Consider the following 14,034-nt stretch of genomic DNA (forward strand, 5'->3'; position numbering starts at 1 on the left):
TTAAATACTACGCGTTTATTAAACAGCGAAAATGGGATGAATGTGAGTTTTTTTTGCTCTCACCTGTGTTTGCGTCAGTCCCAGCGAGGCAGCCAGCTCGGCTCTTTCCGGCAGCGCCAGGTACTGTGTGTTCTGGAACCGCCTCTGCAGGGCGGCCAGCTGGAAGCTGGAGTAGATAGTCCGGGGTTTCCTCACTTTCTTCGGCTTGCCGTTCACCATCCTCACCTCTGGCTCGCTAATTTCTTTTTCTGTTAAAAAAGGAAATAAAAAATGGGCATGTGTATACTAATTAGAAACTACAATGACTTTTGTTTTTTAATAAGTCGTAGGTTTTGTTCCTACAATTGAAAAAAAAAAAAAACATTTAATTGCATAAACTAGTGATTCAGGCAAAAAATAGCAAAATGTTATTTCAAAATAATGCAAATCCATTAATTTTATTCTCCTTCAAATGAACGTCTTTATTCAACGACTTATTGCAAACGGAAGAGTCGGTAAAAAAAACCGAGTTAAATAATATATATATATTAAAATACATCTATTTGGCATCCACTGATCTGTGAAAACTCCGTGCATGTACCTTGTGGGCTCGGTTGGGCTTGCACTCTGCTGTAGGTCCCCGCGTACTGGTGATACGAGGGCGTCGTGTACGCGCTGTAGTCAGTGTAGGATTTTGTCGAGTAATTTCCAGCGGATCCATTTACGCCCGGGTACTGGTACTGGTAGGTATTCAGCGGCTTCACGTACGGGGTCGAGCTGGGGGAGCAGTAACCGTGAGTGACTCCGGCGGCGGGACTGTAGTAGCCAGAATCCGTGGCGGAGGACTCGGGTAAAGTCGGAGACTCCTGAGACGGATGGTGCATGGCGGAGAGTTGAAAAGAGCTCTGGAAATCTGCAGGTTTCACACTCGAGATCCTCCGGTCAAATACTCCAGTCATACTTCGAGAAGAAGCGCGTATGAGGTTTGTTTTATAGAATGTATTTAATTAGAAGAAGAAGGAAAAAAAAACAACAACAACGAAGCAGTCTGACTCCAAAACGGGCGAGGAAAAACTACACTGGCATTGTTGAAAGGCTCTCGGACCGTCGGGCTCTGGTGAAGACTACAGCCAGCCCCGCAGCAAAGACTTGGTTAAATCCTAAAGCGCGCTCTTACGCACTGCAGGGAGGATCTGGTTCCATTGGCCAAGGCGCACTCAGACACAGCTACACCCAATTCACCCAGCCAGCTTTCTTATAGGGGGAAACCATCTGGCCTATATGTGGCGGCATTGTAGTGTTTTATATATATAAATATGAGAGATACGTGTTGTCCGTGTGGCCAGTCGACGAATATAAGGACAAAAAGTATTTGAAGGAAATGCCTCCATGTTAAAAGAATGGTCGATTCCTATACGTCCTTATAGGTTGACATGCATTTTGGGTATATGTTCAACACAAACAGATACTTTGTGCTACGCTTAACACAAAGACAAATAATTACAAAATCAAAGTTAAAGAATTATACATCAAATAGAATAATAGACTATTTCTAAAATAGTTGTATTTTTCAGAGAGCACTCAATACATGTGTGTATGTATTTTAATGTATATTTAATGTAGCTAAAACATAAACATTGATTTAAAATGATTAGTTATACCCTTTGACAGAGACCTTTCTTCAGGACGATACAAAATCTCTTCGACTGTCAGATAATGGCAAAAAGATTAAATTTGTTTATCCGTTGGGTTCATTGAAGATTAATTTTATTTAATTATAAAACACACTGGTGAGATAGCTTTATCAACCCTCGGCCGCTCAGTCTGCGTACATTGAATGGTGAAGGGCGCCGACCGGTGGTCATATTGGGGAACTGCAGTCAAAATACAACAATGGAGACAACAAAGTGGGCAAAATATCAAAAATAAATTGTCCAAACTACTACTGTCAGCTTTCATCAGATTAGTAAATTAATTTTTCGAGAAGCATATAATATCTCGACACATCATATGTAAGATAATACAACATAGCCTTCCGAATATGGCCATATAATATATAAATGCTCGGTCCAAAATAAAAAAATTATACTGCTTCAAATCAAATAACCGCATATTTAATCCTATTAATAAATCAACTAATTAGCTAAATAAGTCATTTTCACTTTTATTTTTACTGTAACGTACTTTAATTTCTTCATATAATGTCATGAAATTTGACAGATTTAAATTAACTAACGTTATAGTTAATATTCCTATCGCTGGCATATGTTCTCACCCGCATTACTTTTATTTATTTGTGTATTTTCTTTTAAAAAATAAACTACCCAAGCTTCAGTTGCTCGATTTGAATTCGGGTCAAGCAGAGAGCGCGCAACGTGCGTCTGACGTCACTAAAGAGTTCAATCAATTATCGAGAAGGTTCCCTCCCGTTCATGCCAACGCTGGTTTCATAAAATTAATTGCACGAGTTTGCGCCTCAGCTCAAGATTGGAATAACGGCCTGTAAATTAATACTTCTTAGCAAAGTAAAGTTATATCTAATCTGTAAATTATGAATGAAGGAAACGTTTATATGTTTATAAAGTTACCAAACGTTAACGTCCAATAAGTCAATAGCTCTGTTAAACAGGAAATGGCCGACACCGGAAGTTGACGGGAGGGAAGCATCTTGGCCTTCATTTTCTCTCAGTCGTCTGCCGTTTTGTGTGTTGGGGGGATGGGGCTATGCCGAGGATGAGACACTCCAAATATTTACTACTCGGACAACTAAATATCTCAATTTCATAACTGGATTTACTCCTTTGCTCCTTTAGATATAAATATTTTTCGACCACGTATGAGTTTGGATATAATTTCACCGCAGTAAAGTGGAGTGTGTCTGTACGTCCACGACACGCGTGAAAAGTCGACAAAATGTATTCCTCTGCTGGAGGTAAGTGGTGTAGCTAGGATTAGCATCGGCTAAGTGATGCGGCTAGCGAAAATGAATGCGGTACTTGTAGCATTTTCTACTACGTTGTTGAAACACTGACTAAATAATTTTTAACTGGTTTATTCTTCAACCTTTCATCGCGTTTATTCGACAATTTTGCAATTTTAAGTGGACATTTCGTGAGCAATAGCAGAGGCGAGCCTAGCCGTAGCTAGTGCACAACAACAAGATGCATCAGCCAAGTTAGCTTCGACGGGAACTCGCCATCGAACTTGTAGTTCCAACCTTACTGCACAAAGATTGGATGATTTAGCGTATACATACATCTTAGCGAGTTTTGGCTGTCTAACAACAATACAGAATAGACCTAAAGCATTACTTAGCGGCCCGGCCGTGGTGTTTAATCTCATAACCGATCTTAGCCACGATAAGCTAAGCGTGTATCGCCGTGCAAGGGTCTGCACTCAAGTATGTTGCATTGCTTTTGTCCACGATGCGACAAACCTGCCCGCCAACATTGTAAATATTAAACAAGTCGTTTTTTTAGACCAACATTTAACTCGAGCTAAGGAGCTGCAGTTTTTTGTTTAAATGATCGTTTTGGGTTGGGGCGATGGATTGGTGTAGCAAACGGGCTGCTGCTGCCTTAGTTTAGATCGCCACCTTGCCCGATTCTTTCTGTTTGCGTGTCGATAAGAGTTGTAAAAGCTGTCCCTGATTCTGGATGGCGTTGTGAATGCGATAAGAGAGCGAAACGTACTGAAATGGGTGTTTGCAATGGAGAGTTGTGCAAGTGCAGCTGTTTTTCTACCTAAAGAAGTGAGCCATTTTAACAAGCCGATTAGATGTATGGCCAAGCTTGAGGGATTTCACTGCATATTTGTTTTCTATCAAGTTCAAATTGAGCATTACTAACATTTCATTTCTGTCCTCTGTAGCTGCCGAGATGACTGAGGGACCACGATCCTCTGGGTCTGGGAGCTCTGGTAAATGTCCCCTTATTTGGTCTTTAAAGCCTTAGACTTGTCCCAACCTTTGTCCAGTGTCCAAACATCACAGTATGTCCTCATCTGAAGAGCTTTTTTTTTTTTTTTTACTTTTCATTGAATAATGAAGTTTTATTGACAATAAACACAGATGGGATTCTACTGAATAAACTTCCTCTGAATGGGTATTCACACTTTGAGTTATGTATATTAATATTACCCATCCCACCCCATATTACTAGGTTTTAAGGGTGTTATTCTTTCTCAATGAGCAGAGCGGGACACTATGAAAAGGTACTGGTGTGTCTTGCCTGTCTTTAATATCACGCCAGGATGATACAGTGAACAAAATGGGGCCTTTTTTAAATTGCAACATCTATTGCGTTGTTGTACATTTGGCTTATCTGTGGCAAACAGTTTGGGTTTTACTCGCTGATACTAGCCACCTCCCAAGCGTGTGTGAGAAGCGCCGCATCGGCTTTGACGGATATTATTTCAGACCGGCGTGAGGGGAAATATTTTATCATTATTGCATTTTTTTTTTTATGGGTTTTGTTTGGGCACCGTCTCAACAACAAAATATTTGTCTACCGAGCTACGCTCAGCCTTTTAACAAACATGCCTTCTTTCGCCTGCCTGTTTTAGAGCCCCCATCTTCCCCGGTGCCAGAGTACGTGTTTAAGCCACCGTCGCGGCCGGACTTCGGCACCATGGGCAGGACAATCAAGCTCCAGGCCAACTTCTTTGAGATGGAAATCCCCAAACTGGAGATCTACCATTATGACATTGACATCAAGCCTGAAAAATGCCCCCGGAGGGTTAACCGGTACGTGCGCGTGCACGCGTCTGCAGAAAGCGCCGAGCATGTGGTCGGTGGGCTCTCGGTGTTGTAGTGACGTCTTTTCATTTGTTCTCAGAGAAATTGTGGAGCACATGGTCCAGCACTTTAAAACGCAAATCTTTGGCGATCGGAAGCCGGTGTATGACGGCAGGAAGAACCTCTACACGGCCATGCCCCTGCCCATTGGCCGAGACAAGGTGCGTACTTTTTCCACATTATCCCGATACCGTGAGATCTCTGCTACGACCGGTGGGAATTGCGTAGACGGTAAATATTTCTCTTCCATTCTTCGGTGATCCACACAGGTGGAACTAGAAGTGACCATTCCCGGCGAGGGCAAAGACCGCAGCTTCAAAGTATCGATCAAGTGGGTGTCCTGCGTCAGCCTGCAAGCGCTGCACGAGGCGCTGTCGGGACGGCTGCCCAGCGTCCCCTTCGAGACGGTCCAGGCCCTGGATGTGGTCATGAGACATTTGCCCTCCATGAGGTGCGTAGTTCTCTGCGGGCGTCCTGTCAGGCAGAACGACTCGCGCTTCATCCTCGTGTCGTGAGTCGGCCGTTAGAGGCGTAACGAAACGTGTCGGTATCGGTACGAGCAGCCTTTTTCAGCGGTTTGTTTAATGGCGTCTGTTTTCCGGTACGTCTGTCGGGTTTCATGAGCAGCTTTCCTCTGTGACAGGTACACGCCGGTGGGCCGCTCTTTTTTCACTCCTTCTGAGGGATGCTCGAACCCCCTCGGTGGCGGTAGAGAAGTGTGGTTTGGCTTCCACCAGTCCGTCAGGCCTTCCCTTTGGAAAATGATGCTCAACATCGACGGTAAATTACTTGTCAATTGCGCTCAAATTGTATAAATAAGTTTATTTTGTGAATCTCTTCTTGTTTTTTTTTTTGTTTTTTTTAATATTCTCCAGTTTCGGCCACTGCCTTCTACAAAGCCCAGCCTGTTATTGAGTTCATGTGCGAGGTCCTGGATTTTAAAAGCATTGAGGAACAACAGAAGCCCTTAACAGACTCGCAAAGAGTAAAATTCACAAAGGAAATTAAAGGTACGTACATTTCCAGGAGCTCATTTAGTGACGGTGAAGTTTTAGTTTGCATGACGCAGCACTTTCGAGAAATTGAGTGTAAAGTGAAGTAATCTGCTCTTATCTGATGTTGCTTTTAATACCATCCTTATCAGCAATGTAACGGCAGATCAACATAATCGCTTATCACCATTTATGTTCTCATTACCCACATCCCCGTGGTCATTATCTAATGTTTTGGTTTTGAGGTATTTTCTTTTTTACATTGAACCTTATTTGCACCGAGGCTATTTCGGTAGCATTGCGTTTTGGCATATGGCAAACCCACTAAAAATGTCCTCTCTCCATTGCTGGTGAATTTTTGTTTTGTAAATTCGAAGTCACATTTTACGCCAACTCCTCCATGCAGGTTTGAAGGTGGAGATCACCCACTGTGGGCAGATGAAGAGGAAGTACCGAGTGTGCAACGTGACCAGAAGACCAGCTAGCCACCAAACGTGAGGACGCTCTCCTGTCTCCTCTTTGCTGCCGAATGGCCTGATGACGACTTTTCCCTTTCGTGTGTGCTTCCCTCAGGTTCCCCTTGCAGCAGGAGAACGGCCAAACGATTGAATGCACGGTAGCACAGTACTTCAAAGACAAGTACAAGCTCATCCTGCGATACCCCCACCTCCCGTGTCTACAGGTGGGACAGGAGCAGAAGCACACCTACCTACCTCTAGAGGTAACCGTCACCAGTGTTGTGTGTGTGTGTTTTTTTTTTTTCCCTTGTTTTATTTTCCCAGGCTGATTTCCCCCCCCCCCCCTGAAACATGTTTGTCTGCTGCGTGTCCGCTACAGGTGTGTAACATCGTGGCCGGACAGCGCTGCATCAAAAAGCTGACGGACAATCAGACCTCCACTATGATCCGTGCCACAGCGCGGTCGGCGCCAGACCGTCAGGATGAGATCAGCAAACTGGTTAGTCGCTGTGAGCTTCTGTAAACGCAGACATGACGAGCTCTCCGGCGGCGCTGGGGAACGGTGGTTGTGATCCCCCAACACTGAAGGCAGGTTGAGACGTTCGCATTTATTCCAGCTGCTGTGTCGTTTTCCTTTTCTCAGATGAGAAGTGCCAACTTCAACACGGATCCTTACGTGCGGGAATTTGGCGTGATGGTGAGGGACGAGATGACGGAGGTGAATGGGCGTGTCCTCCAGGCGCCGTCCATCCTCTACGGAGGCAGGGTAATGCTCTGCCGAACGAGCTCGCGCCCTTCCGATGCGGTCGAGTTTTTTGACTGGCATTAATCCGGCTGCTCTCCTTTTACAATTTGCAGAACAAAGCAATAGCCACACCCATCCAGGGGGTTTGGGACATGAGGAACAAGCAGTTCCACACCGGCATTGAGATCAAAGTGTGGGCCATCGCCTGCTTCGCGCCGCAGAGGCAGTGCACGGAGCTCCTGCTGAAGTGCGTGCCGTCTTCTCGCTTGTGTTATCTGTGTTTTTTTGTAGCGTGACGCTGGTTTCTCTTTTCATTATTGCCATTGTTTATCTGCTGAACGATAAATGCATTCCTCCTCTCGTCTCAGAGCCTTCACGGATCAGTTGAGGAAAATCTCCCGGGACGCGGGGATGCCCATCCAGGGCCAGCCGTGCTTCTGCAAATATGCCCAAGGAGCAGACAGCGTGGAGCCCATGTTCCGGCACCTCAAGTACACCTACCAGGGTCTCCAGCTGGTGGTCGTCATCCTACCCGGGAAGACGCCCGTCTACGGTGAGGGGGGGTCGATCTAAATGAGACAGATGTCAGTCCCAACTCGCTCCGTCTTTAAAACCAGTAATCAGTAATCCCATCTAGTTTCATAGATAACGATCAAATTAAACTGCGCCGCACCGGCGGAGGGACTCGGAATGTTCCGGGCCCGGTGGCGTCTAATTATTTTGCTGCTTCCTTCCTGCCGTAGCCGAGGTGAAGCGGGTCGGCGACACGGTGCTCGGCATGGCCACGCAGTGTGTGCAAGTGAAGAATGTCCAAAAGACGACGCCCCAGACTCTGTCCAACCTCTGCCTGAAGATCAACGTCAAGCTGGGCGGCGTCAACAACATCCTGCTCCCCCAGGGCAGGTCAGTGAGGGGGGGGGGGGGGTTACCCGCTCTCGGCTCTATCGTTGTGCACGACCTTTGAGACGCGGCGCCCGCCTCGCGTAACGTTTGCGGTGCTGATTTGTGTTTCCGTGTCGACCCCCTCCCCCCCCCACACCAGGCCGCTGGTGTTCCAGCAGCCAGTGATCTTCCTCGGTGCAGACGTGACTCATCCTCCGGCAGGAGATGGGAAAAAGCCTTCCATCGCTGCTGTAAGCAGGAACCGCCTCTGCGTCTGAATGAGGGTGACAGAATTTCACCGTCCCTCCCCTCTGCGCCGTTATAATTTGGTCATTCCGTTCAAAAGGTCGTCGGGAGTATGGACGCCCATCCCAGCAGATACTGCGCCACGGTCCGGGTGCAGCAGCACCGCCAGGACATCATCCAGGACCTGGCCACCATGGTGAGGGAGCTGCTCATCCAGTTCTACAAGTCCACCCGCTTCAAGCCCACCAGAATCATCTACTACCGGGACGGCATCTCTGAGGGCCAGTTCAATCAGGTGATGCATCTATATGTGGGTGATGGTCTTTTTTTTTTGTTGTTTTTTTTTTTATTGTGCCAACATTTCACCAGTGAAGTCTGTTCATGTTCTGACTCGGATCGCACGCAGGTCCTTCAGCACGAGCTGCTCGCCATCCGAGAGGCCTGCATCAAGCTGGAGAAGGACTACCAGCCGGGGATCACCTTCGTGGTGGTGCAGAAGAGGCACCACACGAGGCTGTTCTGCACGGACAGAAACGAGAGGGTCCGTGTTCGTCCGCAGAAATTTAGCTTGTTTTACGAAGTGAGGAAGGCTTTTTAACTCTGGGGAAAAAATCGCTTCACGCGGAACCCCCTTGTGCTTTACAGGTTGGGAAGAGCGGCAACATTCCCGCAGGCACCACCGTGGATACCAAAATCACTCACCCGTCCGAGTTTGACTTCTACCTTTGCAGCCACGCTGGCATTCAGGTAAGAGGCGACTCCGGCTGCAATTCGTGTGAGATTAATCCACCGGTATTTGTTTGATGGATTTTGAGCATCGAGGGAATCGGCAGAAGAAACTGGGCCAAGTAACAGGAATAAAAAAAAAAAAGTCCGATGTTTCCGCTCTGAACGGCAGCATTTGTCGCTATCGCTGCTCGCAGGGTACCAGCAGGCCGTCTCACTACCACGTGCTGTGGGACGACAACCACTTCACGTCAGACGAACTCCAGGTGCTCACCTACCAGCTGTGCCACACCTACGTGCGCTGCACCCGCTCCGTGTCCATCCCGGCGCCGGCCTACTACGCCCACTTGGTGGCTTTCCGAGCTCGTTATCACTTGGTGGACAAAGAGCATGACAGGTGAGGCGGGGGCGGGGGCTCCCCGTTTGCTGTCACGCTTATTGAAACAGCTTGAATCTAAAATTAACCGTCTGTCGTGTTGCCCCCCCCCAGTGCCGAGGGCAGTCATACATCGGGCCAGAGCAACGGGCGCGACCAGCAGGCTCTGGCTAAGGCCGTTCAGATCCACCAGGATACCCTGCGCACCATGTACTTTGCCTGAGAGCACACAACCCCAGGTGTGAGGGGGTGGGGGGGGGGTGAGGCCCCACTGATGAATGCACTACCCGCCGCAGTCTCACTGTCAGCTGTAGATGGCGTCACAGTGGTTTCACATTGTGATCTCCTTTACAAGCAGAACTGTTACTTACCACACGTCTACAATTGTACTTAGCCCCCAACCCAACCCAAACCAGCTGTTAGACTGTAAGAAGCAAATGAATTTTGAGCTTGCCCCCCCCCCCCCCTCCCCCATGTGTGCTTTTACCATCTTTACTGACAGAGTGATTTATATTTGAGATGTTCACTCTCCTTCTCTCTCTGTTTTGGGTCTCGGTGCTTGAATGGAGAAGGACCAAATTTTTACGAAGCGAACGGGATCCCCCCCCCCCCCCCCCGTTTGCTTTCTGTTAAGCCGAAAGGTTATTTATCAGCCAATCTAAGCAAAGTGCACTGACCAGAATGGGGTACTTTAATCGGGACAAAAGTACTTAATATATTCCGGGTAGCATGTGATTTTTCACATAGGGCACTATGTGATGAAATGTGCCATTTAGGGTCACCTTTCTTTTGCAATTAACGTGGAAAACTATGAACTTATTCGACCCGCGTCTGCTGGGTTTCCAGTATTTGTCCCTCGATTGACACTGATGACCATTTTTTTATGCCAAATCTGTAAACGACATACTTAAGGATTCTTTGCATGAGAATGCTATCTCTTGGACCGACACTTAGTTTATTTAGATTAGGGCTTCTAGTGTTTGCTAAACAACAACAACAACAACAACAGCATTTATGTCCCTTCCTGCCTCTCTTGTTGGTCTTGCGCCAGTTACCTAATTCCCAATCCCGGCTAGTAGTGTATTTGGGACAGGTTCCCAACGAGGACACCTTTCTAATGTAGTCTGAGCCGTGTTGATGTAGAAATGAACATAGAGGAGAAGTTGATGAATTTTTCACGTTTATTTCAAATCTAATTTTGATGAATTTCTCATGAATATGCATGTAGCAGACTCATCTTTTAGGTATTCCTGATACTTATTTTCTCTCTCCCTTCATACAGAGTAACCCCGACTCCTATCTTTGACGTAATATAGCAGCAGGATAGTGTTTTTTTTTTTTTTTTCTGTCAGAGCGGGGAGTGAAAGCTGCAACTTTTTTTAGACCGATCAAAATTCCCCAGAAAAATGATCCGTCGTCGCACAAAAGCTTTATGCAAATGACTTCATGTGAGTCTTTCTACTATGTAGTCATGTTTGGTAATAAGGTCTATTTTGAATAAGCTTTCAGCGTCGGCCGCTGAAGCCATTGTGGAGTTTTTTTTTTTTTTTATCAATGACTGGCCCATATAGTCTAAAATTAGCACTGTCGGTTTGTGTAAAGATTATAAATGCAAATATTCTCTTGCCTTTTAAGTCTTGCTAATAATTCCAGACATTTCCTAACGTCCCACCTCAGATTACGTCTTCGTTAATCTGGCGGAGGTTCTCATCGTCTCTAAACTATGCATCAGTTTAACCAAGAGATTTAGCCGAGGGGTATCTAGCATGAATTTGGGTCAGTTCTAGAGGTAGTTAAATCAGGGTTAGGGCTTTTTTTCTTTTTAAGCATGTTTGCATTTAGTTGTGTTTCCTTGTGCTTACTAGCATCTTCATGCCTTTTTTTTTTTTTTTTAAAAGGGGATGAAGTATTTATGTGTAATGTAGAATTTCAAGCCTGAAAAATATTGGGCGAATGCTTTTTAACACACAACCTTTCTTAGCCAAACAAGATTACGAACTTTTACACGATTAATGCGCAACAGACATAGAAGCACAAAGCGGCTCATCTTGATTCTAGGTGCTGGAAGATTTCACCGTAAAGCACCTCGATTCCTCACTGGACCCGTCAACAAAGGCTTTATTTACACGCATGTTTAAAAAAGACGCTTCATCATCTCGAGGATCTTTTAGGCGACCGCTCTATATTACCCCCCCCCCTTTTTTTTTTTCCTCCTCACTTCCTGTAAAGCAACTAAAAATCCGACTGACTGTGTTCATGGGGCATTCTAAAAAAAAAAAAAACGTGTACTTGATATTTACTGTTATGATGTCAATATTGTTATCGGTGCTGGTCTCACAAGATGTAAATTTGGATGCACTTTTTTGTTAGCGGCGCGTTGGAATGACTTCTATAGATGCGTGTTGCGTGCCGCCGGTGTAATTGTATGGAAATGGCCGCGTGTTCTACCTCTTGTTACCTGTTAAAGAGTTATGGTAACATCACACTGCTGGCCATTTCTGTCTAATTACCCCTCCCTATCCATCTAACTGGCATTCTTCGAGTCTGGCGTTGGCAGCAGAGGTTCTAAACGCTCCGTTTGCATGATGGTGAATGCGCTTTCTCAGTTCACGTAGTTGTGCGGGTTTTTAGTTTTACTCAAACGGATAAGAATGTCTTGTGGGGGTTTTGTTTTTTTTTGTGTGTGATTTTGAGCTGTACGACCAAATTCTTGAAGTGTGCTTCGTCTTGTCCAAACGGCTTTCCCTTCGTTCTTTCCTTTTACTCTATGCACCGATGAAACGGCAGACGTTCTCCACGCCTGGAGGGGGGGGGGGGGAGTGCGATGGGACATCCTCGATTTGGAGAAATTGATTGTTCAGATCAGATCGCTAAAGATGCTTGGAGATGAAAAAGGATTCAGAGAGGATACGGGTGTTTGTAATCCAGCGATGCGATTGATCTGTCATCAAGTTGTCTTTTCGGGAGGTGGGTTTGTGCTTTCTGTTGGTGCTTTTTTCTGTGTGTGTGTGTGTTTTACATGACCTTTACATGACCTTTTTTACCAGCACCTTAAAAACAACACAAAGGCATTTGTTTTCCTGGAGCTGCAGCAAAAACATTTAGCCGGTGTTGTTTTTCCACTAAACAAGGATGGAGTTTGTAGCTGTTGGAACATAAACGCTATCGGGGTGTCAGATTTTTTTTTGCAAAAGAGTAGTTGATATAAGTGCGCCCCCCCCCAAAATAAAAATAAAAATAATAATAGTCATCCCAGCTGATCAGGAAGGATTCTGCCTCACCAACCAGCAATACAGCGTGTCGTCTCAGAAATAGCCTCATGCCTTTAAGTGACAGTGAGCTAAACTTGTAGCTGGGGGGGGGGGGGGGTGCTACGGCAAACGAATCCGGCTTTCTTTAAAGAGCTGATTTAGCTATGGTTGTTGGAGAGGCGTGTGTGTGTATGTGTGTGTGTGGGGGGGGGGGGGTGACAGGGTCGCGTCCCTGTTTAGGACTGCATCTTTAAGAAGTAAGATTCCCCTCGTGTGTCCGAAGCAGCAAGATATACTATACATATCAAGATTCAGTGGAGGCGTTTGTGTTAAATCTGCCCGATTAAAACCAGCTGAGAAGAGTGTGTGTGCGTGTGTGTGTGTGTGTGTGTGTGGGACAAACGAATGACTTCACCAGCCTGGATGAATGCGGCGCCGCGTTACGGGTGTCACGGTGCTGTTAGGTTTTTAAAACCGACCCTCGGGATCCCTTTCTTGTAGATATTTCGGCTCGGTGTGGGTGCTTTTTGGGTTTTTTCTTCTGTGTTTTTTTAAGACTTCTAGAAATGGCTGGTTGGCATATCAGGAGTCTATTTTATGTCCCAAGTACATGTGTAAATAAATGTAGGGTGAAAAGAGGCTGAGATTTAGAGTTAGTTTTTTTTTTTGCTTTGGAATGGATCTGAATTCAAACGAAGCCCAATAATGAATTTATAAATCAGTTAATTCCAGATGTTTATCCTCTGTACATCAGTGTCCTTCCTCTCTAACCTCTCGCCCATCTCTTGTAGAGAATCTCGCTGATATAAAGAAACCTCTTGTAGAGTAGAATCTATTTTCCTAGCTCCAAACGATAACGCTGAATGTACGCAACGCCTGCGTGTTTTGTACTCTTGTATATAGGCTCATCTATCCAGTACACGTATACTCGCGTGTACAGCCGCTTTTGCTTTCATGTTCTCCTATTTATAGACTGCGATGATTTTAAAAAGTATTATGTTTTCTTGGATATTTTATCGATTTAGATCTTTGCTATATCGCAGCTGATGTTTTGTTTTTTGCTCAGTTTGACGGGAGGTTTGCAGCTTTTCGTTCTAATATCTCTCCCAAGATATTCCAGCTATTGTACGTTTAGGAGACAAACATTTCACACTGGTGGAAAGGAGTAAGTCATCCGTTCTGGCCTCATGCTTGTGTGAGTATGATGGGTAACAGGTGTGTGTGTGTGTGTGTGTGTGTGTGTGTGTGATTGTTGTCCGGTCGATTCCTTTTGGCTTCTGCTTCAAGCCCTCTGTATGATATTCCTGAGTTGTCTTGTAAAATCCTCCCCAAGCTCGGCTCAGAAACTCGTTAGCACAAAGCCGCGCTGGAGGAGAAGCTACGCTTTTTGTTTTTACTGGTTTAAAACCCGTCGTTTATCGAATGCGAGGCAGTCGGATGGCTTCAGCGGACATCCAGGGTGAAGTTTCACCGGAACAAATCGACAGCTTCCCCTTGATCTACATCCACTCGTGAATTTTCCAAGCATTTCTAGTCTTTGACTTTTTATTTACCGACTTGGGGGGGGGACAAAAAAAAATAAAA

At 45.6% G+C, this 14,034-nt stretch overlaps 2 protein-coding genes across 2 annotated transcripts in view; one reads left to right on the forward strand and one right to left on the reverse strand.

Moving 5' to 3' along the window:
• dlx5a (distal-less homeobox 5a) overlaps positions 1–938 on the reverse strand; it is a 1,371-nt gene extending 433 nt beyond the window's left edge. Inside the window, exons 1-2 of the mRNA XM_068747289.1 lie at positions 581–938; positions 64–248 (exon numbers count right to left, since the gene is read on the reverse strand). Of these exons, the coding sequence (XP_068603390.1) occupies positions 64–248; positions 581–938 (543 nt within the window). The remainder of the gene's footprint in view (positions 1–63; positions 249–580) is intronic.
• A 1,954-nt stretch (positions 939–2,892) lies between these two features.
• Positions 2,893–9,422, forward strand: ago2 (argonaute RISC catalytic component 2). The gene is made up of 20 exons (XM_068747437.1): positions 2,893–2,911; positions 3,850–3,897; positions 4,543–4,723; positions 4,815–4,935; positions 5,044–5,225; positions 5,418–5,554; positions 5,650–5,784; positions 6,173–6,260; positions 6,340–6,487; positions 6,604–6,723; positions 6,868–6,990; positions 7,083–7,216; positions 7,338–7,522; positions 7,713–7,872; positions 8,012–8,102; positions 8,198–8,392; positions 8,504–8,638; positions 8,743–8,844; positions 9,021–9,220; positions 9,314–9,422. The coding sequence occupies exons 1-20, from the start codon at positions 2,893–2,895 to the stop codon at positions 9,420–9,422; spliced, it is 2,613 nt and encodes an 870-aa protein (XP_068603538.1).
• Positions 9,423–14,034: the final 4,612 nt, after the last annotated feature.

Source organism: Brachionichthys hirsutus, chromosome 13, assembly GCF_040956055.1.
Source record: "Brachionichthys hirsutus isolate HB-005 chromosome 13, CSIRO-AGI_Bhir_v1, whole genome shotgun sequence".
In the NCBI taxonomy this organism is placed as follows: Eukaryota; Metazoa; Chordata; class Actinopteri; order Lophiiformes; family Brachionichthyidae; genus Brachionichthys; species Brachionichthys hirsutus.